This window comes from Rattus norvegicus, chromosome 6, assembly GCF_036323735.1.
Source record: "Rattus norvegicus strain BN/NHsdMcwi chromosome 6, GRCr8, whole genome shotgun sequence".
Taxonomy (NCBI): Eukaryota; Metazoa; Chordata; class Mammalia; order Rodentia; family Muridae; genus Rattus; species Rattus norvegicus.
In genome coordinates, this window is record NC_086024.1 from 15,304,186 (window position 1) to 15,332,087 (window position 27,902).

At 41.0% G+C, this 27,902-nt stretch overlaps 1 protein-coding gene and 1 non-coding gene across 8 annotated transcripts in view; both read right to left on the reverse strand.

The window, feature by feature from the left end:
• Camkmt (calmodulin-lysine N-methyltransferase) overlaps nucleotides 1-27,902 on the reverse strand; it is a 381,129-nt gene that overhangs the window by 352,348 nt on the left and 879 nt on the right. For all 7 annotated transcript variants that reach the window (XR_010052079.1, XR_010052080.1, XR_010052078.1 and 4 more), the window contains exons 2-3: nucleotides 21,761-21,933; nucleotides 3,855-3,919 (exon numbers count right to left, since the gene is read on the reverse strand). Coding sequence is in view for 2 of the 7 variants with exons in the window: in NM_001134463.1 (NP_001127935.1) it covers nucleotides 3,855-3,919; nucleotides 21,761-21,933 (238 nt within the window). In the remaining 5 variants the exon portion in view is untranslated. The remainder of the gene's footprint in view (nucleotides 1-3,854; nucleotides 3,920-21,760; nucleotides 21,934-27,902) is intronic.
• On the reverse strand, nucleotides 23,468-23,574 carry LOC120093312 (U6 spliceosomal RNA). The gene has a single exon (XR_005486416.1). It is a non-coding gene; the product is annotated as a U6 spliceosomal RNA (small nuclear RNA).

Genomic DNA, 27,902 nt, shown 5'->3' on the forward strand with positions numbered 1-27,902 from the left:
TATGTTATATATATGTGCAATAAATTATATGAGATATTGATTCATCTGTTCAGGCTATCAAGACATAGTTCACTTAAAGAATGCATAAGGGAAACTATTGTATTCCCAAGCACGTGGAGGATATCGTAGAGAGCCAATAATGGATGCCATGGCAACCCAGTTTGTTATCAGCCCAGATGAGAAGACTCCCATCTTTAGAAACCATTTTGGGCCATACATGGTGGTGTAGGCCTTTGATTCCAGAATTCAGGAGGCAGAAGCAGGAGGAGCTCTGAGAATCAAAGCCAGCATGTTCTGCCTGGTGATATCCCAGACAGCTGGAAGGACAAAGAAACACCTTGTCTCCAAAAAATAAGATCATTTCAGTAGAAGCAAGAGACAACTTTAGAGAAACAGCATGGTGAGGCTTCTCTGAGTAGAAGTCAAAGGGACTAGCAGGAAAGAGGATTCTGCCCACAGGGAAAACAAAAGCAGGAAATCCGCTGCTGCTGCAGTGCTGTCAGACATGGCCTCCATAAGCCAGGTGTCAGCGGAAGTGACCCTCACTGGAGATGAGGGCTGCTGCCCTACACTTTTCCCTAGCTTACACGCAATGGCGTCTCTTCCCAGGCACACACATTCTCTCTGCAGAGCGGCTTGGGCGTCTTGGGAAGAATATTCTCAAGTGCTGAGAACAGAACAGAGAAGCCAATCCACAGGAGGCTTGGCTTTAACATAGTTTGCTTTCCACAAAGCAAATGCTGGGTCCTAAAGCGCGCTCAGTGTGCAGAAATGACTAACTCTGCGTGACGCTTGTTTCTTTCGAGAACTAAGAGTCAAACCTAGGTACTTGTGAATGTGGGCAAACACTAGTACTAAGCCATCCCATGTCCAGCCCACGAAGTCCATCTTAATTTCTTCCTACATCATTGAAAAGAAGTCAAGTAGTAAAATACATCTTAAGATTATAAGCCATTTTAAGGCTTACAAATAAAATATAAATAACAAAAGCAAGTATAAAAATATTTTCTTTTCCAATATAAGAGGAAATAAAAACTAGATATTTCAATTATTTCCCCAAATTGGGAAGGCTTTTCCTTATTGTTTTGGAAATTCTGGAACTCTCTAAAAGCATAAGTGAACATAACCATTACTTAATCTTTACATTTAAGATGGTGACTCCGCTGAGGAGTGCATTCACTCCCTGGGCATAACAGCAGAACTGAATGATTCTAAAATGTCTTCCTGTGTCATTAGTGACAGTGACCTGAGGAACCCCAGCGGCGGCGCTCGCCATCTCTCCCACTAGAAGCCTCTGTCCTCACTGTAAATGCCCCTTTGCACACTCCAGCGCCAGTTCTACAGGAGCCACCATGCCGGTGCACCACCTCAAGTCTCATCCCGGCACACCAGGCTTTACTTAAGGCTAAAACAGAAATAAAAAGCTGACATTTTGACATTTCAAACAAAAACAAAACAAATTCAAAGATAAGAATTCTTAGTGATTGACAAATGTATTGAACATATTAGAAGTCGATGAAAGTATATAAACACATCTTTAAATGTTTATACAATGAAAGCTTAGTTATTCCTGTGGCTTTATACTGTGCTTTGAGACAGAATTGTGCTTGTGGCGCCCTCTGCTGGGCTTCCCACTGACAAACTCAACCGAGCAATGCTCATAAAATCCAATCAAACTTATGTATCAGGTTAAAAAAAATGACTTTTTTGCCCATGAGCATTATATGATGGCTATATAAAGTTTAACTAATATTTACTTTAATGGTACTTTACCTTTTTATTAAATGGGATTTCAATAGCTGTTCCTCATAAACTAAGAGGAACATGCAGTCACATATTTATAGTCACATAAACCATATACGTATATGTAGAACTGTCCAGGGACAAAGGGACAAAGGAAACAAGCAGCAGAGAAGAGGGGAGAGAGAAAAATGGGGATGACAGCCAATGAACTCCACATAGAATACTTTGCACCACAAAGTAGAATGTTGCGTACGGACCAGGAGGTGACTGAGGGGAGGAAGCACCAGCCACACAATCACCTGGGCTCACATCCCAGACCATGTAATGGGCAGGTGGGTATGGTGCCCATGTCTAACTCTCCTTAGAGCAGCCTGGGCAGCCAGCCTTAACAACATAAAGTATACATGCTTACAAGCCCTTATAAACAAGTTTGAAAAGTACCAAGCACCAGGAGCAATAAATAATTAGTTTCCATTTACTGAGCATCAACCATGAGGAAGAGAGCTCTACCGTGTCTATGAACTATATGGAGTCTTTAAAAATGAGTGAAAGTCAAGTCATAGAGAAGACAAATTACTTAAGGTACAGACATGTCTTGTCCTGAAGTTCTCTACCAAACAACACAGAGGAAGCAAGGGAGTCCTCAACCCAGGACACAGAAGAGGGAAGAGGGACCTTAGCGCAGGACACAGAGCAGGGAAGGGCGACCTCAGCACAGGACACAGAGCAGGGAAGGGCGACCTCAGCACACAATTTCTCCATTTGTCAGTGCAACAGCTAAGGGATGTGGATGATGGGGAAGATGTTAGAGAAGAATGAGACGGTTATGTATGTGTGGAAAAATACCTTGAACCCTTAGGAGACTGTCTTTATTGTACACAGTGCTGCCAGCTAGTGGCCCTACTTCATAGTGAGTCGAGAAAACAATACTTCCTTTATGATACCGAATTAAAAAGTCTTTATTTCACGTTCCAGGATCACGTTCTAAACGTCTGTGTGCACAGGGCTGACTTAATGATAGTTCACATTACTGCAGTATAATGGAGAATGGGTCCTCAACCACCATAGCATCCCTGGGCCAGTTTCTTGTCTTGCTCCCAACAAAACTACAATATGCACCTAAGTCAGAATTCGCTAAAGGCCAACATGAATAGGCTAAAAGATAACCTATTACTGTCCATACTAAATATTTTAGGGTACTAGAATAGAACATTTACAGATTCCTTAGTGACAAAATATAACTTTCGATACAAACAAGAACTAACAAAAATATGGACATTGAACAAAATTAATGTCCATGATTATACATTATTCAATCAAAATCCATCCATTTGATAAAACAGTACTATCAGCAAAGTTTATCATTTAAGAATAGATAGTAAGTAATTCTGATGTTTCTTCTTAGAAAAGATTTGAGTTATTTTAAATTTGAAACAGTCATATTTTACTATTGATTCATTATTTTGATAAGTATCCTATGCAACAACTTAGAGGGCACACATAGCTCTTATCATGATCTGTTATTTAACTGTGATGTGAATATGTTCTTAGCTGATTGCTTTAATCATATGGCATTATTTTAGAATTGCTTAAATGAAGTTCTAAGCAGAGAAATAGATCACCAATTAATCAGAGGCTTAGACAAAAATAGAATATAGCCTATATTATATAATCAAAAACTTGCATCTTAAGTATATGAAGAGCATGCTGTGGATTCACTCAGCACCAAAAGAGTGAAGAGTAAAACGAGCAGAGGAGGAAGCAGACCAACAACTGGACTTCCAGAAAAAGTTGCAATGGAAACAGGAAACAGAAGGAAGGACACTGGGGGACCCAGACTTCCTTCTGATCTATATTCTGTCTCAACACACACATCACCATAAAGCTTTGGTTAAAACTGCCATATCCCATTTAGTATGCATCCCCTATCGGGCACGTTCTACAGCTAAAGGCACCAGGAATCTAATATGTATGTATATATGTATGCATGCATACACATATACAAAACCATATGCATATATGTAGTACACATATAACATAAGTATAAACACACAGTATAACAAATACTATTTTAAGCACTGAATATAGTTTATAGTTAGCACGTGACTTACAGACATTCCCTGTGTTGTCAAAGCTGGTCAGTACGTCTTCGACACTCAAGGATCCACTATTACGCCTGCAAAGGAACAGAATGGTTTCTTCAAGGCTTCTGAAATAACAGCACTTCTAATTCTTTTCAAATCTGAGAGTACATTGTGATACACCCAATGCTAATGAACCCTACCGTATTACCATTTTAAAATAATTTCTGCCCACTAGAGGGAGAAGGGAAAAACAATCAGAGCCTGGTCTTCAGAGCGTTTCATGTAATGGCATTTCCTGACTATAATCAACACCTTAAAGAGCTATAATCTGTAAAACCACTGCTTAACAGAAAATAATTTATAGTTACATACGAGCTCTTACATACAAGTTCTTAAAGATGAAACTTTTTAAAAAAGAAAACAAATCACAGAGAGTGTTAGAATAAAACAAATACAACGAATTAGCCTCCAGAGCTACCCACAGTAACACAGAAGTTCTACTAAAACAGTGCAACAGTTTGCAAACTGGATGCAAAGCCTAACGGACCACCTTAGTTCTCCTGTGAACATAGTTCTGTGTGGCCCAGGAACTGAGTCTCTTGCATCCCCACCTCCTCCACAGTGCAGTCTCCTCCCACCTCCTCCACAGTGCATTCTCCTCCCACCTCCTCCACAGTGCTGTCTCCTCCCACCTCCTCCACAGTGCAGTCTCCTCCCACCTCCTCCACGGTGCTGTCTCCTCCCACCTCCTCCATAGTGCAGTCTCCTCCCACCTCCTCCATAGTGCTGTCTCCTCCCACCTCCTCCATGGTGCAGTCTCCTCCCACCTCCTCCACGGTGCAGTCTCCTCCCACCTCCCTCCATGGTGCTGTCTCCTCCCACCTCCCTCCACAGTGCAGTCTCCTCCCACCTCCTCCATAGTGCAGTCTCCTCCCACCTCCCTCCATAGTGCAGTCTCCTCCCACCTCCTCCATAGTGCAGTCTCCTCCCACCTCCTCCACAGTGCAGTCTCCTCCCACCTCCTCCATAGTGCAGTCTCCTCCCACCTCCTCCATGGTGCTGTCTCCTCCCACCTCCTCCATAGTGCAGTCTCCTCCCACCTCCTCCATAGTGCAGTCTCCTCCCACCTCCCTCCATAGTGCAGTCTCCTCCCACCTCCTCCATAGTGCAGTCTCCTCCCACCTCCTCCACAGTGCAGTCTCCTCCCACCTCCTCCATAGTGCAGTCTCCTCCCACCTCCTCCACAGTGCAGTCTCCTCCCACCTCCTCCACAGTGCATTCTCCTCCCACCTCCTCCACAGTGCTGTCTCCTCCCACCTCCTCCACAGTGCAGTCTCCTCCCACCTCCTTCACGGTGCAGTCTCCTCCCACCTCCCTCCACGGTGCAGTCTCCTCCCACCTCCTCCACGGTGCAGTCTCCTCCCACCTCCCTCCATAGTGCAGTCTCCTCCCACCTCCCTCCATAGTGCAGTCTCCTCCCACCTCCTCCACAGTGCAGTCTCCTCCCACCTCCTCCACAGTGCAGTCTCCTCCCACCTCCCTCCATGGTGCTGTCTCCTCCCACCTCCCTCCATAGTGCAGTCTCCTCCCACCTCCTCCATAGTGCAGTCTCCTCCCACCTCCTCCACAGTGCAGTCTCCTCCCACCTCCTCCATAGTGCAGTCTCCTCCCACCTCCTCCACGGTGCAGTCTCCTCCCACCTCCCTCCATGGTGCTGTCTCCTCCCACCTCCTCCATAGTGCAGTCTCCTCCCACCTCCTCCATAGTGCAGTCTCCTCCCACCTCCTCCACAGTGCAGTCTCCTCCCACCTCCCTCCATGGTGCAGTCTCCTCCTCCATTCTTGTTCTTTTATGAGACTTTAGATGAAGACAACCATATGTTCCTAAAGCCAGTCCATTAGGGATTTATTTCCTCATAGTATCTCAGGTTATGCAAACTTTGCCTTAAAGAGGGAAGGGTAATCAATGGTATCACTCAGTTTTCCTGCCTCCACCGCAGTCATCTGCTCCCATTTCCCACAGCTGCACAAGTCAGGCTGTCACAGGCCCTTTGCTTTTTATATGGTCTTCTCTAATTCCAGCAGTTGAGATGCTCAGTTACCTTGCATTAGACCATTGTTAATGTCCCCACCTATAGACTGTCTCTAATGTTTCTTTCTTAAAGTTGGGCCTGCAGGTATCTTGTATTGCTTTTACCATGTTCTCCTCTGCCTCACTCTCTGAATCTTCCCATGGGTTCCAAGTTCTTGAATCAGGAAGGGCTTTGGAGCATGAATTTAACTTGCACTTTGTTTTCCCTCTTGTCCACAAGCCTTAACAAGTAGCAAGCCACCAGCTCTCTCAGCCTCCTGTTTGCCTACTAGCGTCAGGGTAGATAGAGGCTAACATAGAGGAAGCTGCTGCATCTCCATTTGTTGCAATGTTTCCTTTACACAACACCTTTGCCTCAGATGCATTTCTACCTACACATGACACAGGTCAGGCAGCCTCTGCCTATCAGCAGAACTATGTTCACAGAACTAAGGAAAAGTTGATTCAAGAGGGACCTAGAGATTAGTATGAAACCTTAGTAGCTTTGCTGAACTCCAAGATTGGAGCATGAGGTCTTTATGAATTAGGAGAGGCCCTGGTGGATCTCAGTGACTTACAGGATGTGTAGAGTGACTGTAAAGTAAGAGAGTGGCCTGGGGGAGATGAAAAATGGTCAACACAGGAAGAGCCTGCCTAAGTCACCTGAAGACAAATGTGACTAGAATCATGTCAAGTTGGAAAGTATTGCTAGAAAGCCAACTTCTGTACGTGTGAGTCTTTGGAAGGCCTTAAAGCTTGACCAACAGTTCACCAAGTGGTTAAAAGAAACAGAAGACAAAGAAACAGTAGTTCCCCACTTTTATGGAAAAAGAGGTGCAGGGGGAGAGCTGCCCAAAATGCTCCTCTGATGGGGTGGTCAAGGTTGTCTAAATGTGAGGGCCATGCATGGCAACCAGAGGGGTCGTGTTGAGTTACAGATTTATTGGTCACCCACCAATGTTCTAAATATTTGTGCTTTGCTGGATACTGGAATTGAGTGTACCTTAATTCATGACAACCCCCAAAAGTATCCCTGTGAGGTTAAAAGAGGAGAGGAGGAACACAGTACTGAGGTCAACACAAAGCTCTAATAGAGGCAAAACCTACCAGGCTGTCCCCAAGAGAAAAGCGTAGCCCCATGGAAAAGGGAGTTAGGGGTCTCATTGGGTGGTTTTATTGGGAGAGTGGCCAAAAGAGCATTAAGGGGGAAAGAAACTGCTGTAAACAACAATCCTTTATGAGGGCACCTCTCAGTAAGAGATCAAAATGTTGTAGACAAGCTGCTCAACTGAAGAGAGGGTCAAATGACCTCTGAGCATTTCCCTGAAGGGGCTGGTTCCCACATGGGTCATGTGGATGTCTGTCTTAGTTAGGGTTTCCATTGCTATGAAAAGATACCATGACCATGGCAACTCTTATAAAGGAAAACATTTAGTTAGGTGCCTTACAGTTTCAGGGGTTTGGTCCATTATCACCATGGTGGGAAGAATAACAGTGCCCAGACAGACATGGTGCTAGAGGTGCCAAGAGTTCTACATCTTGATTGGCAGGCAGCAGGAGACTGAGTAACACTGGGTATAACTTAAGCATATATGAGACCTAAAAGTTCACCCCCACAGTGACACACTTCCTCCAACAAGGCCATACCTCCTAATAATGCTCCTCCCTATGGGCCCAGCATTCAAACACATGGGTCTATAGGGACCATTCCTATTCAAATTACCATAGTGTCTCAAAAAGCAAAATTAAATAAAATTTTCTCAAAACAACTGGTAGAGGGGACAGTCAGTGTTCCCATCACAAAGAAACGACTATTGTCTAAAGTGAGGTGTAAGCTAAGTACCCTGGCCTGACCATAGCATAAAGACATTAAAATATCACACTATATTACATGAATATTTACATCACAGGCTGGAGAGATGGCTCAGCAGTTAAGAATACTGACTCCTCTTCCAGAGGTCCTGAGTTCAATTCCCAACAATTAAATGGTGGCTCACAACCATCTGTAAATGGAATCCAATGCCTTCTTCTGGTGTGTGTCTGAAGACAGCTACAGTGTACTCATATACATAAAATAATAAGTAAGGGCTGGAGAGATGGCTCAGTGGTTAAGAGCACTGACTGCTCTCCCAGAGGTCCTGAGTTCAAATCCCAGAAACCACATGGTGACTCACAACCATCTGTACTGGGATCTGATGCCCTCTTCTGGTATGCCTGAAGACAGCTACAGTGTACTTACATATAATAAATAAATGCATCTTTTAAAAAAGTTTTTAAAAAAATAATAATAAATAAATGTTTAAAAATATATTATGGGGGCTGGGGATTTAGCTCAGTGGTAGAGCGCTTACCTAGGAAGCGCAAGGCCCTGGGTTCGGTCCCCAGCTCCAAAAAAAAAGAACCAAAAAAATATATATATATTATGTCACACAATTATTTATTAATTGTGAGTAAAAATGTCTTACCTTAAGAACCAAAATGTAAACACTCTAATTTATACTGGGTAAAACACTTGAAGGAAAGAAGATAGATGATAAGTACACAGATGATGCTCAGGGTCTTTCATTTTCAACTGGAAAATGAAGTCAAAGCCAAAGTAACATCATTTCTCTTCACTTTGACATTATAACTTAGTATAAAAAAAAAAACCAAGTGGGAAAATGGGAGCTGGTAAAGAGCACTGGGCACTCTTGCAGAGGACCTGGGTCCAGTTCCCAGCACCCATATGGTGGCTCACAACCATCTGTAGTCCCAAGAGATCCAATACCCTCTTCTGGCCTCTGTGGGCACTAGGCACACATACAGTGCACAGGCATGCTTGCAGGCAAACCGCCCATACTCAAACAAGTGACCTTCCAAAGAATACAACACAAGTGCAGACATTCATAGAGGAAACCGAACTCCCACTCATTCCTAGGAAGAATGTAGAAGAGTCACTGTGAAAAGGCCACTCCTCAGAAAACCTAAACGTGTAGCAACTACATTATCAAGCCATTTCATTCCCAGGTCCATGACAAAAGAATTTACAAAACAATGTGTACACACACACACACACACACACACACACACACACACACAAAGTGCACATGAGTATCTATAGTAACATTATATAAAACAGTCAGAAAGTAGGAAAAAAAACCTCAATTAGTCCATTGACTCAAGAATGAGTATTAAAAATGCATTTTTCTTTTTTCTTGGATATTTTACGTATTTACATTTCAAATTATATCTCCCCCCACACACACTTCTATGAAGATTCTCCCAATCCCACCCACCCACTCCCACCTAAACACCCTGGCATTCCCTTACACTGGGGCATCAAGCCTTCACAGGAACAAAGGCCTCCCCTCCTGTTGATGCCAGACAATACCATCCTCTGATACATATTCGGCTGGAGCCATGGGTCCCTCCATGGGTATCTTTGGTTGGTGGTTTACTCTCCAGGAACTCTGAGGGGTCTGGTTGGTTGATATTGTTGTTCTTCCTATGGGGTTGCAAACCCCTTCAGCTCCTTCAGTCCTTTTTCTAACTCCTCCATTGGGGTCCCTGTGCTCAGTCCTATAGTTAGCTACAAGCATCTTCATCTGGCAGATGCCTCTCAGGAGACATCCATATCAGGCTCCTGTCAGCAAGCACTTCTTGGCATCCACAAGAGTATCTGGGTTGGTGACTGCATGTGGGATGGATTCCCAGGTGAGGCAGTCTCTGGATGACCTTTCCTTCAGTCCCTGCTCCACTCTGCCCTATATTTCATCCCACGAGTATTTTGTTCTCCCTTCTAAGACTGAAGCATCCACATTTTGGTCCTTCTTCTTGAGTTTAATATGTGAATTGTTTCTTGGGTATTGCGAGCTTTGGGGTTAAGACCCACTTATCAGTGAGTGCATACCATGTGTGCTCTTTTGTCATTGGGTTAACTTCCTCAGGATGACATTTTCTAGTTCCATGCATTTGCCTAAGAATTTCATGAAGTCATTGTTTTTGATAGCTGAGTAGTCTCCATTTTGTAAATGTACCACATTTTCTGTATCCATTCCTTTGTTGAGGACATCTGGGTTCTTTCCAACTTCTGGCTATTATAATTAAGGCTGCTATGAACATAGTGGAGCATGTGTCCTTGTTATAGGTTGGAGCACTTTTTTTTAATTTATTTAACTTTACTTATATGAGTACACTGTAGCTGTTTTCAGACACACATCAGAAGAGTGTATGGGGTTCCATTAGAGATGGTTGTGAGCCATAATGTGGTTGCTGGGAATTGAACCTCTGGAAGAGCAGTCAGTGCTCTTAACCTCTGAGCCATCTCTCCAGCCCAGGTTGGAGCATCTTTTGGGTATATGCCCAGTTGTGGTATAGCTGGGTTCTTAGATAGTACTATGTCCAATTTTCTGAGGAACCGCCAGAATGATTTCCAGAGTGGTTGTACCAGTCTGCAATCCCACCAACAATGGAGGAGTGTTGCTCTTTCTCCACATCCTTGTCAGCATCTGCTGTCAACTGAGTTTTCAATCTTAGCCATTCTGACTGGTGTGAGGTGGAATCTCAGGGTTGTTTTGATTTGCATTTCCCTGATGACTAAGGATGATAAACTTTTCCTTAGGTCTCAGCCATTCAATATTCCTCAGTTGAGAAGTCTTTGTTAAGCTCTATACCCCATTTTTTAATTGGTTCTCTGGAGTCTAACTTCTTGAGTTCTTTGTATATATTAGATATTAGCCCTCTATCAGATGTAATTAGTAAAGATCTTTTTTCCAATCTGTTGGTTGCTGTTTTGTCCTATTGACAGTGTCCTTTTCCTTACAAAAGCTTTGCAATTTTATGAGGTCTCATTTGTCCATTCTTGATCTTAGAGCATAAGCCATTGGTGGGTTCTGTTCAGGAAATTTTCCCGTGTCTGTGTGATCAAGGCTAATCCCCACTTTCTCTTCCATTAGTGTCAGTGTATCTGGTTTTATGTGGAAGTCCTTGATCCACTTGGACTTGAGCCTTGTACAAAGAGATGAGAATGGGTTGATTTGCATTCTTCTACATGCTGACCTCCAGTTGAACCACACCATTTGTTGAAAATGCTCTTTTTTCCACTGGATGGTTTTAGCTCCTTTGTCAAAGATCAAGTGACCACAGGTGTGTGGGTTCATTTCTAGGTCTTCAATTCTATTCTGATCTATATTCAATTCTATTCCACTGATCTATCTGTCTGTCTCTGTACCAATACCATGAAGGTTTTATCACTATTGCTCTGTAATACAGCTTGAGATCAGAAATGGTGATTCCCCCAGAAGTTCTCTTATTGTTGAGAATAATTTTCACTATCCTGTGTTTTTTGTTATTCCAAATGAATTTGCAAATTTCTCTAAGTCTATGAAGAACTGTCTTGGAATTTTGATAGGCATTGCATTGAATCTGTAGATTGCTTTCAGCAAGATGGCCGTTTGTTCTATATTAATCCTACCAATCCATGAGCATGGGAGATATTTCCACCTTCTTCAATCTTCGATTTCTTTCTTCAGTGACTTGAACTTCTTGTCATACAGACCTTTCACTTCATGGGTTAGAGTCACACCAAGGTATTTTATATTATTTGTGACAATTGTGAAGGGTGTCATTTCCCTAATTTTTTCTCAGACTGTTTATCCTTTGAGTAGAGGAAGGTTACTAATTTCTTTGAGTTAATTTTATATCCAGCCACTTTGCTGAAGTTGTTTATCAGGTTTAGGAGTTCTCTGGTGGAATTTTTAGAGTCCCTTAAGTATACTATCATATCATCTGCAAATAGTGATATTTTGACTTCTTCCTTTCCAATTTGTATCCCTTTGACCTCTTTTTGTTGTCTAATTGCTCTGGTAGGACTTCAAGTACTATATTGAATAGCCTTGTCTAGTCCCTGACTTTACAGGGAATGCTTCAAGTTTCTCTCCATTGAGTTTGATGTTGGCTACTGGTTTACTGTATATTGCTTTTACTATGTTTAAGTATGGGCCTTGCATTCCTGATCTTTCCAAGACTTTTATCAGGAAGAGGTGTTGAATTTTGTCAAGTGCTTTCTCAGCATCTAATGAGATGATCATGTGATTTTTTTTCCTTGAGTTTGTTTATATCTTGGATTACATTGATGGATTTCCATTTATTGAACCATTCTTGCATCCCTGGGATGGAGCCTACTTGATCATGGTGGCTGATCGTTTTAATGTGTTCTTCGATTCAGACTGCCAGAATTTTATTGAGTATTTTTCCATCGATATTCATGAGGAAAATTTGTCTGAAGTTCTCTTTGTAGGGTCTTTGTGTGGTTTAGGTAAAAGCATAATTGTGGCTTCAAAGAATGAATAGGGTAGTGTTTCTTCTGTTTCTATTTTGTGGAATAGTTTGAAGAGTATTGGTATTAGGTTTTCTTTGAAGGTCTGATAGAATTCTACATTAAACCCATCTGGTCCTGGGCTTTTTTTTTTTTTTTTTTGGTTGGGAGACTTTTAATGACTGCTTCTATTTCCTAAGGAGTTATGGGACAGTTTAGATGGTTTATCTGACCCTGATTTAACTTTGGCACCTGTATCTGTCTAGAAAATTATCCATTTCCTCCAGATTTTTCTTTTCAAGTAGAGCAAAGGCTTTTCAAGTAGGACCTGATATTTTTTTTAATTTCTTCAGTTTCTCTTATTTTTCCCTTTTCATTTCTAATTTTATTAATTTGGATACAGTCTCTGTGTCCTCTGGTTAGTCTGGCTAAGGGTTTATCTCTCTTGTTGATTTTCTCAAAGAACCAGCTACTAGTTTTGTTGATTCTTTGTAGAGTTCTCTTTGTTTCTACTTGGTTGATTTCCTGCTGTATACTCCTCTTGCTTCTTTTTGTTCTAGAGCTTTCAGGTGTGCTGTCAAGCTGTTAGTAAATGCTCTCTAGTTTCTTTTTGGAGGCACTCAGAGCTATGAGTTTTCCTCTTAGCACTGCTTTCATTGTATCCCATAAGTTTGTTTATGTTATGCCTTCATTTTCATTCAATTATACAAAGTCTTTAATTTATTTCTTCCTTGACCAAGTTATCATTGAGAAGAATGTTATTCAGCTTCTATGTGTATGTGGGTTTTCTGTTTTGTTTTGTTTTAATAGTTTTTTTTCTAAAGACTCATTTATGTATATGAGTACACTGTACCTTCAGACACACCAGAAGAGGGCGCCAAATCCCATTACAGATGATTGTGAGCCACCACGTGGTTTGCTGGGAATTGAACTCAGGACCTCTGGGAGAGCAGTCAGTGCTCTTAACCCCTGAGTCATCTCTCCAGTCCAGGCTTTCTGCTATTTCTTGTGTGTGTGTGTGTGTGTGTGTGTGTGTGTGTGTGTGTGTGTGTGTGTGTGTGTGTGTTGTTTTGTTTTTTGTTTTTTGTTATTGAAAAACCAGCCTTAGTCCATGGTGATAGGATGCATGGGATTATTTCTATCTTCTTGTATCTGTTGAGGCCTGTTTTGTGACTGATTATATGGTCAATTTTGAAGAAGGTATCATGAGGTGCTGAAAAGAAGGTATATTCTTTTGTTTTAGAATGAAATATTCTATAGATATGTTAAATCCATTTGGTTCATAACTTCTGTTAGTTTCACTGTGTCTCTGCTCAGTTTCTGTTCCCATGATGTGTCCATTGATGAGAGTGGGGTGTTGAAGTCTCCCCCTATTATTGTGTATGGTGCAATGTATGCTTTGAGCTTCAGTAACGTTTCTTTTATTAATGTGGGTGCCCTTGCATTTGGAGCATAGATGTTCAGAATTGAAATTTCATCTTGGTAGATGTCTCTTTTGATGAGTATGAAGTGTCCTTCCTTATATTTTTTGATAACTTTTGGTTGAAAGTCAATTTTATTTAATATTAGAATGGCTACTCCAGCTTGTTTCTTGGGACCATTTGCCTAAAAATTTTTAGGTAGTGTCTGTCTTTGTCACTGAGGTGCAGCAAAATGCTGGGTCCTATTTACATATCTAGTCTGTTAGTCTATGTCTTTTTATTGGGGAATTGAGTCCATTAATATTAAGAGATGTTATGGAATAGTGATTGTTGTTTCCTATTATTTTTGTTGTTAGAGTGGAATTATGTTTGTGTGGCTATCTTCTTTTGGGTTTGTTGAAAAAAGATTAATTTCTTGCTTTTTCTAGGGTATAGTTTCCCTCCTTATTAGAGTTTTCCATCTATTATCCTTTGTAGGGCTGGATTTGTGAAAAGATATTGTATAAATTTGGTTTTGTCATGAAATATCTTGGTTTCTCCATCTATGTTAATCAATTAACTCTCAAGAGTTTTGCTGGATATAGTAGTCTGGGCTGGCATTTGTGTTCTCTTAGTGTCTGTATGACATCTGCCCAGGATCTTCTGCCTTTCATAGTCTCTGTTGAGAAGTCTGGTATAATTCTGATAGATCTGCCTCTATGTTACTTGACCTATTTCCCTTACTGCTTTTAAAACACTTTCTTTATTTTGTGCATTTAGTGTTTTGACTATTATGTGTTTGGAGGAATTTCTTTTCTGGTCCAATCTATTTGGAGTTCTGTAGGCTTCTTGTATGTTCATTCATGGGCATCGTTCTTTAGGTTAGGAAAATTTGCTTCTATAATTTTGTTGAAGATATTTACTGGCCCTTTAATTTGGGAGTCTATGCTCTCTTCTATACCTATTATCTGTAGGTTTGGTCTTTTCATTGTGACCTGGATTTTTGGATGTTTTGGGTTAGGAGCTTTTTCGTTTTGTATTTTGCATTTTCTTTGACTATTATGTCAATGTTTTCTATGGCATCTTCTGCCCCTGAGATTCTCTCTTCAATCTCTGTTGGTGATGCTTGCATCTATGATTCCTGATCTCTTTCCTAGGTTTTCTATCTCCAGAGTTGTCTTTCTTTGTGATTTCTTTATTGTTTCTATATCCATTTTTAGATCCTGAATGGTTTTGTTCAATTTTTTCACCCGTTTCACTGTATTTTCCTGTAATTGTTTAAGGGATTTTTGTGTTTCCTCTTTAAGGGCTTCTACTTGTTTACCAGTGTTCCCCTGTATTTCTTTAATGGAGTTTCTTAAAGGCATCTATTATCATCAGGAGATGTGATTTTAAATCCAAATCTTGCTTTTCTGGTGTGGTAGGATATCCAGTACTTGCTGGTGGAGGGAAAATTGGATTCTGTTGATGCCAAGTAGTGTTGGTTTCTGTTACTTAGGTTCTTGTGCTTGCCTCTCACTATCTGGTTATCTCTGGTGTTAATTGGTCTTGCTGTTTCTGACTGGAGCTTGTCCTTCCTTTGGGCTTATGAGCCTGTGATCTTAGGAATGAGAGCACTCATGGGAGGCCAGCTCTCTCTGGCCAGGTTTTGGGTCCAAAGGGTTGTAGAACAACCTTAGCTCCAGGCACAGATGGAGACTGGAAGGATCCTGTCCCAGACTATTCCATGGTTCCTGTGTCCTTTGTGCTCCTGGCAGGTCCCTCTTTGGACAGTTAGTGGAGCAAAAGTGAGGTCTCACCTGTGGGCCTAGGAGTGAAAGTGCTCCTTAGAGATCATCTCTCTGCAGGCAGGTTTTGGGTCCAGAGGGCTGTGGGACAGCCTTAGCTCTGGGTGCAAATGGAGACCAGAAGGGTCCTGTTCCAGGCTGCTCCTAAAAATGCATTATTAACCATATAGTGACATATTGATCAAACCACAGAAAAATGAATGACTTTCTGAAACATGGTAGAATTTGGATAATTTTTTTTAATTAAAAATGTACCGAGTAAAAAGAACCAGACATAAAAGCCCACACAGGGCAGTGCTCCATCTATAGGCAATGTCTAGAACAGACAACCCCAAAACAGGAAGCAAGTCAGAGGCTGCCAGAGATCAGGGGAAGGGAGGCTGCTGATAGGGGTGCGGGCTTACTTTTCTGATGAGGTTGCCTAAGGGTGACAGCTGCAAACACTGACTCTTTGGAGGGTCAGAGGACTGCACTGAAATCCTTTGTATAGTTGTAAATGGGCCTGTGAATTTTACCTTCATTAACAAAACTTCGCTTTTAAAAGGCAGAAAAAATAAACTACAAAGTGGAATGTGCCCCCAAAAGACTTAAAACAAAAAAAGTAGAAGTGTTCAGAAAGAAAATGTTCAACAGACTATGTATGCAACTCACTTTGAAGATTTTCTGTTTCTAAATGGCTTTTAAGTCTTATCTACAGTATAAGAAATTAGTAGGTAATGTCTACATGAAACAGATAAATTTAACAAAACATTCCAGGGATCATTTGAATTTACTAAAACTGAGTATATTTATAAGTAAGCAAACAATATAACCATAAAATAAAGTAGAAAGTTAGGTCATAATTAGCCAAGAAACCATGACTCAAAGAACTTGAGTTTTCCATACACTTGATATTTTAAAGGTCTTAAACAGACTTTTTAAAATAAGAAATTAAACACTGTTTAGTACCTCTTATTAATTCCATTCCCAATATTGAAACTATGTATGTAAATAAATTCAGTAACCATATCTGTTCACTTGCCAACCTCACCTTTTTACCACTTTGTTATTTCGTTAAGATTTATTTGTTTATGTATCTTATATATATGGGTGCCCTGTCTGCATGTTTATCTGCACACCAGAAGAGGGCATCAGATCCCATTATAGAAGGTTTTGAGAAAACATGGTTGCTGGGAATAGAACTAAGGTCCTCTGGAAGAACAGCCGGTGTGCTCTTAACTTCTGGGACATCTCTCTGGCCCCTGCCTTGTCAGTTTTCACATTAAATTTTTAGTGTACAGTACCACACTTGTATATTAATGTATTTTAGTCATATTCACCCTGTCCCAACTTACAGCATTCTCCTGCCTCTGCTCTCAGCATTGGGTAGAACCCCTAAAATCATCATTGGGAAATGTAAATTATAACCACATTGAGATGTCATTTCACAGCCACCAATATACAACAGTTTTTGAAGGGAAATATTTATTGAGATATATACTATCATATGTCATGTATGAATAATCTGCATACATTTAATTTCATGAACAGATCGTTCCTGTCACCCGCTCTGACTTAGCACTCAGAAGGCACATGCTAATTTCAGTAGTGTAATGGTTTGTCTTTTCCTTTCTCTGAGAAACAATGTATGACTTCATGGTGGTACATTGATTGTACTCAAAAAACAACACAGTCAAAGCCACATTCTTGACTTCTTGCCCATCCTACATTTCTAGGACAAGCCAAAAGTCAAGTACTGGCATTCTAATTCAACAATTACCACAGCAACAGTAGTCATTTTCAAACACAGAAGGATGGGTCAGGCCTCTCAGCTTTTGCTTTCCTTAAGATTTCATTCACTTATAAATTAGTTATGCTGGTGTCTGTGGTTCCACATATAATGGGATATATATATATTAATAACTGACATGTACAGTTCCATATATAATGGGGAAATTAAGTTAAAAAATAAGGTATGAGGACAATATCTAGTGTGTACACAGTAAGTTCTATGCAATAGTAAATCATAGTTTATAATGGAAATTGGAGGTAATTTTTAATAAAAGACTTAGTGAGAGCACTCTGTGCTCTACTGTGGCTTTCTGTATGCCTTTAACTACTAGCAATAGCTGTTTCGTAATGTTCTAAGAAGCAAAGCACCAAAAAACAAGACTTTCTAAGCAATAAATTAGGAATAGCACCCATACATCATTTCCTCAATCTCAACCATTTTCAGAGTGAACCACTTTCAAATACACAAGAATGATGAAAGACCCTGGGGGATTTCACAATCCTTTGACCTAACAGCCCTAAATTATACTTTTAATGAAAAGTTACTATGAGACTCGGTATTCCTTCACTTTATGTACAATTACATAAGGGTAAGAGAAAGTAATGATCAACATTTTAATTTTATATAAGCATAGTTTTATAATTTACACAGCTTAGTAAAATAAACAACCATGAGATACTTTTAAAATCACAATCGTTTAGTTACTTACTCTCTTTGGATTATATATTTTTGAGTCTAATAAAACTTCAAAGGGCTAGAAATCAAGGTACAAGAAGATTTAAGGTGAAGAAAACAGATGCCAAGGACAACTAACAAGTAAGAATCACCCCATGTCCTCTGTTGAGCTGTGCCAGGACTCTTAGGTGATGAGGAGCAAGACGGAGAAGTGGGTGCATGCTTATGGTTTGTGGGAGTGCATAATGCTAAGGCCTGGGTAACTGCTGCCTGTCTAGCCAGCCATGTTATGCTGTTACAAGGACACTTTCTCATGGTCGAGCTGACTGCACACTCTGTTATGTCCTATGCTTTGGGATCTTGGAAACCAATCACAATGGAGGGCAGTTAGAACTGCTTTGTAGAGTAAGCTACAAGAAGCTTGGACCCGAGCCAAATGCCAGGCAGCACTTCCTGCACCTATGTATGAGCTTTTATGGATTTTGCCTTTATAAGCTGCCCCTGGGATGGACCCCAACATAAGGGAGACACATGCATCAATAGAAGAAGCCATTTAAAATAAGACTTCCATATTGAGTACGGGCTAAATAAAGGTTAAATTCCTAAGACTTCCCTGGGAGTTGAGATCCTGTAACTAACATTCTGGTTGACAAGATAAGACATGAATGTTAGTTAAGGCAAGTCCCCCTCCACAGTTGAATACCCCAACCATATAATAAGAACAGGATAAATGTACAACAAAGACAAGTTCCTAAGGAAGTCCCTTGTCCTAAATCCTGACTGGTGAAATAACTTCGCACAGATGTTTAAGGGTTTAAGGCTTAAAAGCTCTGTAGGATTAGAGTCCTACAGACTGGGGTCACATTCAGCTCCTGAGTCTGGTCTGTGGCCCTGATCGATCAGTCCTTCAGTATCCACTTCATAGACTACCCCTGTCTGACTTAGATCAGTGTGCATGTGGTTTTTAGGACAACTCCTAGATGTCAACACATGAACAACCAGTCAGCCTTTAGGATCCTCTCTCTAGAGACAGAGTTGGTCTTCTCAGTAGCCCCTTGTCACTCTGCCTTTCATGTTTTCATGCTATTTCATGATGCCCCTGTCCTCATCAGGAATGATTTTTCCCTTTCTCCAGAATCTTCTATTACATCCAGACCCAGTCTAAACTCCTACCCCAAAACAGTGCTTCTAAGACAAAACATGTCAAGTTTTAATTTAATTTAGAGATCAGCCGTGTGCTACATGGTGAGATCTCTCGGGTTGCCTACTTAACTTTCCTTCTTTCTTGTCATTGTTTCATTTCTCATATATTTAGCTCATTGAGGAAAGCATACCTCATATTTATATACAAGATACTAGTAAACATTGTTGGTTTGAATTTACCTAAAATTATTCATCTTTTCTTCCTCTGATCGTTCCATAATGTTGTATTTGACAAACTTTAAAACTTCTGGGAGGCAGAATTCTGTAGGTGGATCCTATGGACCAGGCTGTCCCAGGCCAGCTGGAGCTACATAGTGAGACCCTGTCTCAAAAGAATTGGATATGATTATCCATATATATGTATGTACTATATTTAAAAATTACCTTGGGGCTTTTTCTCTAGAACAAACAAAAACTACTTAAGAATATCTATCTCAATACTGAAGGAAACAAATAACACTGCTAAGAGATCTCACAGAAGAAACAGGGTCAAAGTGCTAATACGATAAAGAAAAAATAAGAGTGGGCTGCAGTGGAAACTTAAGGGTTCTTTGGAAAGTCAGTTGTGTTGGATGGTGTTTTGTTGGGGGCAGACACATGAGTGCTTTCCTTAAGCAGACACAGGTAAAGACTAAGGCAGACTCATCAGGGAACTTTCTGCTGAAGCAGACAAGGAGAAAGGATATTATTCTGTTAAAACAAGCACATGAAAGGACACATAACAAAGGATTCTTCACTAACAACACACATGTATTGGTCCACCTTATACTTCATAGTTGAGCTGCATTTGTCAGGAATTCATAGAGAGAAACGAACCAAAAAACTTCTGGTGGTGTGCTGCAGTTTCTTACCGCTTCCACAGACTCTGGCTGACTGGCAGAGTGACATCAGCTGAGACAGAGCACCGCATGCTGAGGCAAGAGCGATAGAGGATGTTTGGAGGGTATAAATAGGACTTAACGGACAGTGGTGGAGGCTGAGCTATGCTGACTTATAGAGCAATACTTGCTGGTCTCACGTCTTCCCTGATCTTCGCTTCCCTGAGAAGCACAGCTGAAAACATCTGCTGGCGCCCCTTCAGGTCCCTCCTGCTGACCTGAGCCAAGGCTGAGGCCTGGCTGTCTATACTAGGTAGTGTCACTGCTCACTCGTGTTTGCTATCCCAACTCTACCGAACTGGACCGCTGGTTATCTGTGAAGTGTTTGCAAGTGGATCGAGCTGCCCCTGCTAACCTGTGAACTGAACTGCTGATTTCCAGACAACACAGATGGGAACTGCTCCAAAGAACCATTTCTAAACAGGTCCACTTCCCCATATTCGTTTTTTCCCACTACCTCTGGTGGGTGGGTAGTGGGCTAAAAGGGAGGTTAAAGTGTTTAAGACCCATCATTAAAAATAACTTTTGAAAAAATTAAAGATACAGAAGGGTTCATATTGAGCAGATAATGGAAAATAAACAAAAATAGTAAACAGGTGAAAAATTGTGAACAAAAATTTTAATGAAAAAGAATGAATTGCTTTTGGCAAAAAATCTTCCATCTAGGTTCTTCTGGAAATATCTGGTAAAATTCTTTAGCATAACAGGGTTATATATTATAGTGAGAATTTTGGTTTCTCAACACAAAACAAAACCCAAAACAAAAACGCAGATATGTTTTGTGAATATATTTTTGTCTTAATCCCAGGTGTGGGATAAAAGGCTGTTTCACAGCAGGTGATTATGACTTGCCTTGTGCACCAGGAGGGGTGTGGTTCTGCCTTGTGCACTAACAGGGGCGTGGTTTTGCCAGCTGCAGATAGTTTCTCCAATGTGTGACTTTTGTAATTCTGGGAACTTTTGAGAGGGTATAAATATGAGAGCCCTGAGAGTGGCTATCTGGCAAGATTACACAGAAGCTAAAAGTACAGACTCTGTGTGCAGTCCAGACAGGTTATCAATAGGTAGATTTTTCTGGATTGAGTACAGCCACCAATCACCACATGAGCAGCTGTGTGACCTTAACCAGGTTCTTCCTCATTTATGAATGGTGACACACATTAATACATAGAAACCACTCAAGACAGTGACATCACCTAGTAGACAATAGCAACTGCCATCCATTCTTAGTGTTGCTATGATTATCTATTGAAGACCATGTTCTACTGTGGAATTCAGTGTACATTGTTTTGACTAATGCAGAAGGACATATGGAAGAATGCAAAAAGGGAGATAAAAGTGGCAACCCTCAAGGCCAAAATTTTAGCTGAGTCAGGACTCTCTGTTATAGTCCTAGAGACACATCTCTAAAACTGTAAACAAGCCTCCAATTAAATGTTTCTTTCATTAGAGTAGCCTTGGTCATGGTGTCTCTTCACAGCAGTAGGACATCATTAGATGCTGATGTTTATAATACAGACTTACAGACAACACACAGGATAAATATAAAAGGGTTCTTAGAAATAAAGTGGCAACAAGCTCAAGTACAATGAGAGTATCTTCCAGTCAAGTGGTTTGGGCCAAATTGCTGGTCCTTTTAGAAATCTTCAAAAGTATTTAAAGTTGATGCTTTCATTTGATACTTATGCTTTTTATGAATTAGAAGCATAAGAGACTCTGTCTAAGGCAGCAGAATTTTTCTAACATCAAGTTGCAAAACCGAGTTCTAATAAAGATTGCTGCAAAGTCAGAGCAGGCATGGGGCTCTGAGTGCATGGGTTTCCTTCTACAGACCTTAACTCGGACAATGCTCACCTTAAGGAGATGCTGTACTCGGGATAAAAGATGCTTGTGTACTGGACCCACGCACCAGCCTCTTTTTCAGTTCCCCTGTTTTTGGCCTCTGTGACTGAGAACAGATTAAATGATTCAAATCTTCTCACAGATACATGTCTCAGGCCGTCATCCAGCTGTTTCTGCTTCAGAACCTTTGAAATAAAATCAAACATTAGGGTTATAGTATACAAGTGGTATAAGTTTTAGTTTCTAGTTTTTAAGTGATAAACAAACTCTCACTTCCAATAATCCTAACTTCCTGCTGAACACACAAGGAAAATATGGACAAAACACTGAAAGCATACTGGAGTAGTAAAGGTAGTAACAGTTTAACAGTCCGACGCCTTAAGTAAGAGAAAAATCTAGAGTTAGCAAGGTTTTTATATTAACTTTTCTCCTGGGCATCTGTTAATCAGAGGAACGGAGTAGACAAGCAACAGCTTTAATAGCCAGAGCTAGGGCAGGTGTGCTATTATTAGGTTGTGCGTGTGTGCATGTGCACAAACGTTTGCATGTCATATGTGTACACCTGTGTGTGCATGTGTGTGCATTCACAGCATATGTATGCTTCTGTGTATATGTACCTGTGTGTGTGGTATATGTATGCTTGTGTATGTTACATGTGCATGTGCTTGTGTGGCTGTGTATATGTGTGCATGTGTATACTTGTACTTATTTGTTTTAGGATAAATTAAATGACTAGTTTTATTGGTATTAGTTTTCCACATTTGGAGAAATGACATAGAGCTAGAAGATTAAGGGGGTTTTTAGCAAAAACCCTACAGCTCTACATCCAAATGGAGTATAATATAAATGAATGAAGCCTTATATTTTCTGACTTACATTTTTAAAACTATACATATATATCTGATCATCACTGGAGAAATGGCAGAAATTGTACAAGATGAGCCTGGAGTATATGGGTGGTTGGGGGTGAGGATGGGTGTTGGAACCAGGAGTCAAACTGAACATAAGACATCATATTAACAGATGTGATAACTTCAATACAAACTACAGAATTCCCCGTGCATATGACCAAGGGCCTACAAGTCTAACTGACACCGCACCCTCCACACCCCGCACCCCTGCACATATAACCACAAGTCTCCAACTTTGGAGAACACAAAAAGAAGCGACTCTAACATCCTTTTTCCTTCTCTTGCACCTTATACTTTCTACCTTCCTGACACACCCTTTAGCAACATTTTTATAATTGTTACTTCTTACTATGCTTAATGTACTCATCTGTTCTTTTTCATGTTTTTTGGTTCTTTTTCTGTTCTTTCTTTTTTTGGTTCTTTTTTTTTTTTTCGGAGCTGGGGACCGAACCCAGGACCTTGTGCTTCCTAGGTAAGCGCTCTACCACTGAGCTAAATCCCCAGCCCCTCTTTTTCATTTTTAAACAATCTTTTCTCTCTTTCTAATTTTTATTTTGTGTGTATGGGTATTTTGCCTGCATATACATCTATGCACCAGGTATGTGCCTGGTGCCTCTGACGGCCCCAAGACGACTTCAGATCCCCTGGACCTGGAGCTACAGAGGGCTGGGGTAGCTGTGTAGGTAGTAGGAGTCAAACCAAGTCTTCTGGAAGAGCAGACAGTTTTAAGTGTTCTTTGCTCTCCTGTCCCAGACTCGTTTTTTACCCTCCCTGGTTTACTGTTAGTAGTGTTTGATCTCACTTTTTTCCTAACATACAACGCTTCTCAGATGTGTGTATTACCCTTATGCAGGGGCCATACCAATCACCTCTGTGCCGTTCCAGTTTTGGTGCCCATACCGCTGAAGCAAGCACTTGACTTCATCCTGAGGATTTTTAAATTGTTTTTAAGATTGCATTTTTTTTTTTAATTCTCCTTCTTCAATTTTTTTTTTTTCGAATTTTCTCCTTCTTGGGCCTCTTTTTTAATCTTTTCTGGCACTTCCTCTTTTCTCTCCTCCGTGACGTTCTGCACACCTCTTCCCCTTCCTTCCATTTCCTGAACTTGGTTTCTCTACGTTCTCCTCTTTCCCTGCCTCCTTTCTTTTCCTAGTCATTGGTATTTCTACGGTTACCATAAATAATTTATAGGGTCATAGTAGTTTTCCTATTCTTTGACTTACAGGCACTGTCAATACTAATCAATTCCAATATTGTATACAATTTGATTCTTTAGCTGTTATAATAATTTGTTTGTCCAACAATAAAGACTGAGCCTCAGGAAAGGCTGTTCACTAAGATCTCCAAGCAAACTGAAAGACATGGTCAAACAACGTCTACAAATTACATCACAGAAACATCAAGAACACTAAAGGGCAAGGGAATGTGAGATCTCTGAAAGATCCTGATTCACTGAGTTCAAAGATACTGATAAAATGTTAGATGAAAATTTCAAACATTTACCAGTAAAAATGAAATGATATCAAAGAAGACATAAGCAGAAAAACTCAATCCAGGATCTGGAAGAGAGTCAACAATGCAAAGGGGGATGAACAAGAAAAATCAGCAATACGATGGGAGCAAACTCTTCTGAGAAAAAATATATTCTGTGCCTGCATGTGTGAGTGTGTGTGTGTGTGTGCCTGTGTGTGTGAGTGTGTGTGTGTGTGTGAGCAAGTGTGTGAGTCTGTGTGTGTGAGTGTGTGTCTGTGTGTGTGGGTGTGTGTGTGTATGTGTGTGTGTGAGTCTGTGTGTGTGTGAGCCTGTGTATGTGTGTGTATGTGTGTGAGTCTGTGTATGTGTGAGTGTGAGTGTGTGTGTGAGTGTATGTGTGTGTGTGTCTGTGTGTGTGTGAACAAGTGTGTATGAGTCTGTGTGTGTGGGTATGTGGGTGTGTGAGTGTGTGTGAGTGTGTATGTGTGAGTGTGTGTGTGTGTGTGTGTGTGTGTGTGTGTAGTGGGTAGAAATTAAAATATTCCTAGGAGTAAATCAAACTGCAAGCATAATTTCTGGAACCATGAGATAACAGCTAAGCAGCTATGAGTGTTTACATTAAAACAAACAAAAGAGCGTACATACGGACACACCTTCAATGCCAGCTCTTGGGAGGCTGAGGCTGGCAGATCTCTGTGAGTTTGAGGCCAGCATGGTCTACAGAGGGAGCTCCAGGACAGCCAGAGCTACATAGTAAAACCCTGTCCCCAAAAAACTGAAGTAAAATAAAAAAATTAAAACTCAAATAAACTATCACTGCAACTCAAGGGATATGTCTGTAATTAGTGTAATTACAAAGGATGTAACCAGCATGATGATTCCCCAGTTCTATGACAATTACTGAATTCTGAGTATGTACAGCTCAGTAATTTTTTAGAGAACATAATTGGGCTAACTGAGGTAAGCATGCATTGCTTTTTAGGGATTTCTCTTTTTTTTTTTTTTTTCCTATAAAGATTTTGCTTAAAGACGTTTTATCCTGTGGATTTTCACTTTGCCCTGTCCCCTTTCATGGAGTCCTTTGATGTTAGCCTGCTACTTCTGGGAAGGAGGCCTGGCCTGGAGTGCGATGGAACCCATTGGAGGAAGCTGATTTTTTTTCTCCCAGCAAGTATCAACTGCAAGCAGCGTCTTGGTTAGGGTGGGACTCTATGTCCACGCTCCCTTCTCTATGTAACTCAGGGTCTTAAACAATAGTGATAATCCAGCCGGGGAGGAGATGGCTCAGAGGTTAAGAACACGGGAGCGTGAGGCCGTGTTCAGCTCCCTGGACCCAAGCGAGGTGGTTCACAATGGCCTGTAACACACGCGCCCAGGGATCAGAGGCCCTCTTCTGACACCTGCACTCTTGTATACAGGCCTCCTCCTCCTCCTCTTGGGTACAAATAATTAAAAATTAAATCTTAAAAAAGACATCTAAAAGCACTAGGAAGAAGGAAGACTCAAAGTATAAAAAGCAGAGGTGAGCAGAGCAAGTCACTACAGATTCTAGTGCATGTAAAGGGTTAGCAGAGACTACTCCAAAAGCTGAGACTAGAAGACAGGAAGAGATCTTCATTTTAAGCAGAGGTGGGAAAGACCCTCGGTCTTTCACTTACAATGGAAAACTGATAACCAAGAAGTGTTCGTCATCATTCATAGTCAAGGGCGGACCCAAGCCTAAACTCAAGGCCCTCAACATAGACAATAACACAGACAATCTAACACACAGCATCCTGCCTTAAACAGCACTATGAGATGCTTCATTATCCAGATCTTTCGGCCAAGAATTCCGCTCTCTAGGTAAAGTATTTTCTTCTAGAGGCGTCGGTCAGATTGTGCATGCATGCCTCCTCTTTATGTAATTCTGCCGGGATTGTTAAGTGGTTGATGATCTGGGTTAGCCAAAAAGCTCCATTCTGTTAAGCAATTGGCCCAAATGTGGCCTACCAGAGTCATTTAATATATATATATATATATATATATATATATATATATATATATATATATATATATATTTCTTAAGGAAACTAGATCATTTCATCAGGATGCCTAACTGGATGAACATTGAAAGGCTCAAGTTGCAAGTAACCATCACGGTTATCAGCTGAGACTCAACCAAAAGGAAAACAAGATGTCTGTGAGTTCTTTAGCTAATGATCACACCGACACTTCTAGATCTCACCTAATTAGGGTAGGCACTAGAATCAAAAGTCACCAACTTATCACATGACCTAGAGACAACAATGTACCAGTCACACGGTTTTCTCTCAAAACTGTGAGATGCAGAGAAAGCATCAAACAGTTAGGACAAAGAGCCCTGAGACACCATTGGAGTCCTGGGGAGGACAGAAAGTCAGAATCGGGGAGCTGCAAAAATAAAGGCAGCACATCGTGAAAGTGTGCCACGAGAGAAAGAGATCACAGTTAGGGCTTTGCACATGCAAAGTGTTCTAGCACTGAGTAACACTCCCAATTTGAGTCACAAAATCCTAGCCTTGATCAGATTCTTCAAGCTTTCTGCTTCTGAACACAGATGAAACATGCATGCATGGTTTAGTCACCTTAAACACTTACAAATGTTTATCCAATGGTAATCAACTGAATTATTACAGGAAAAAAAAAATCACTTTTCCCCTGACACTTCAAACTGGCTAGTTTTGTGTCAACTTGGCACAAGATGGAGCTATCACAGAGAAAGGAACCTCGCCTGAGGAAATGCCTCCATGAGACTGAGCTGTAAGGCATTTTCTCAACTAGTGATCAAGGGGGAGGGCCCAGCCCATTATGGGTGGTGCCATCCATGGGCTGATGGTAGTCCTGGGTTCTATAAGTAAGCAAGCTGAGCAGGGCTGGGAAGCAAGCTTTACAGTAAGCAGCATCCCTCCATGGCTTCTGCATCCACTCTTGCCTCAAGGTTCCTACTCTGTGTGAGTTCCTGTCCTGACTTCCTTTGGCAATGTGGAAGTGTAAGCTGAATAAACCCTTTCCTTCTTGGTCATGATGTTTGTGCAGGAATAGAAACTCTAAGATGCACCAAAAAAAAAAAAAAAAAAAAAAAAGTCTTTGACTTTGGGCTTGGCCATGCATCTTCCTTTAACAGTCTATGAGATGGCTCATAGTGATCATCAACTTGTCTACAAGGGGTGAGCTATCTTAGATTAACCTCTCGGCATGTCTGTAAAGGATTTTCCTAACTACGGTCATTGAGGCAGGGAGGCACACTCTAATTGTGCTATCATCATGCCAAGTAAAGAGGAGAAAAGGTACTAGCTAGTATCCATCCATTGCTCTCTTCTTCCTGAATGCTAACACAATGTGACTAACTGCTTCAGGGTCCTGCTGCCTTGACTTTCCTGCTGTAGATCATCTGTATCATCAGACCATGAGCCAACATAAGCCCTCCCTTTCTTAAATTGCTTTGCCTAGTATTTTTGTCACAGTGATAACACTAGTAATACAGTATGTTAACAGGCATCGTAAGCAAGGGTTTTATACATGCCTCTTTCTCTTACACACTTCTACCATAACTGTGACAACATGCCAGCCAACTCCCAGAACTGTGGGTATAGAGACCAGGTACACAACAGTAAACAACGCAGGTGATCACAGGTTATATCAGTGGACTACCAGGTGGTTCACAGAAGTTGAATGACATGTGGCATAGGGTTGGTTGTTAAAAAACAAAACTAAGTAAAATGATACACTAAGGCTCATTGCCCTGAGCCACT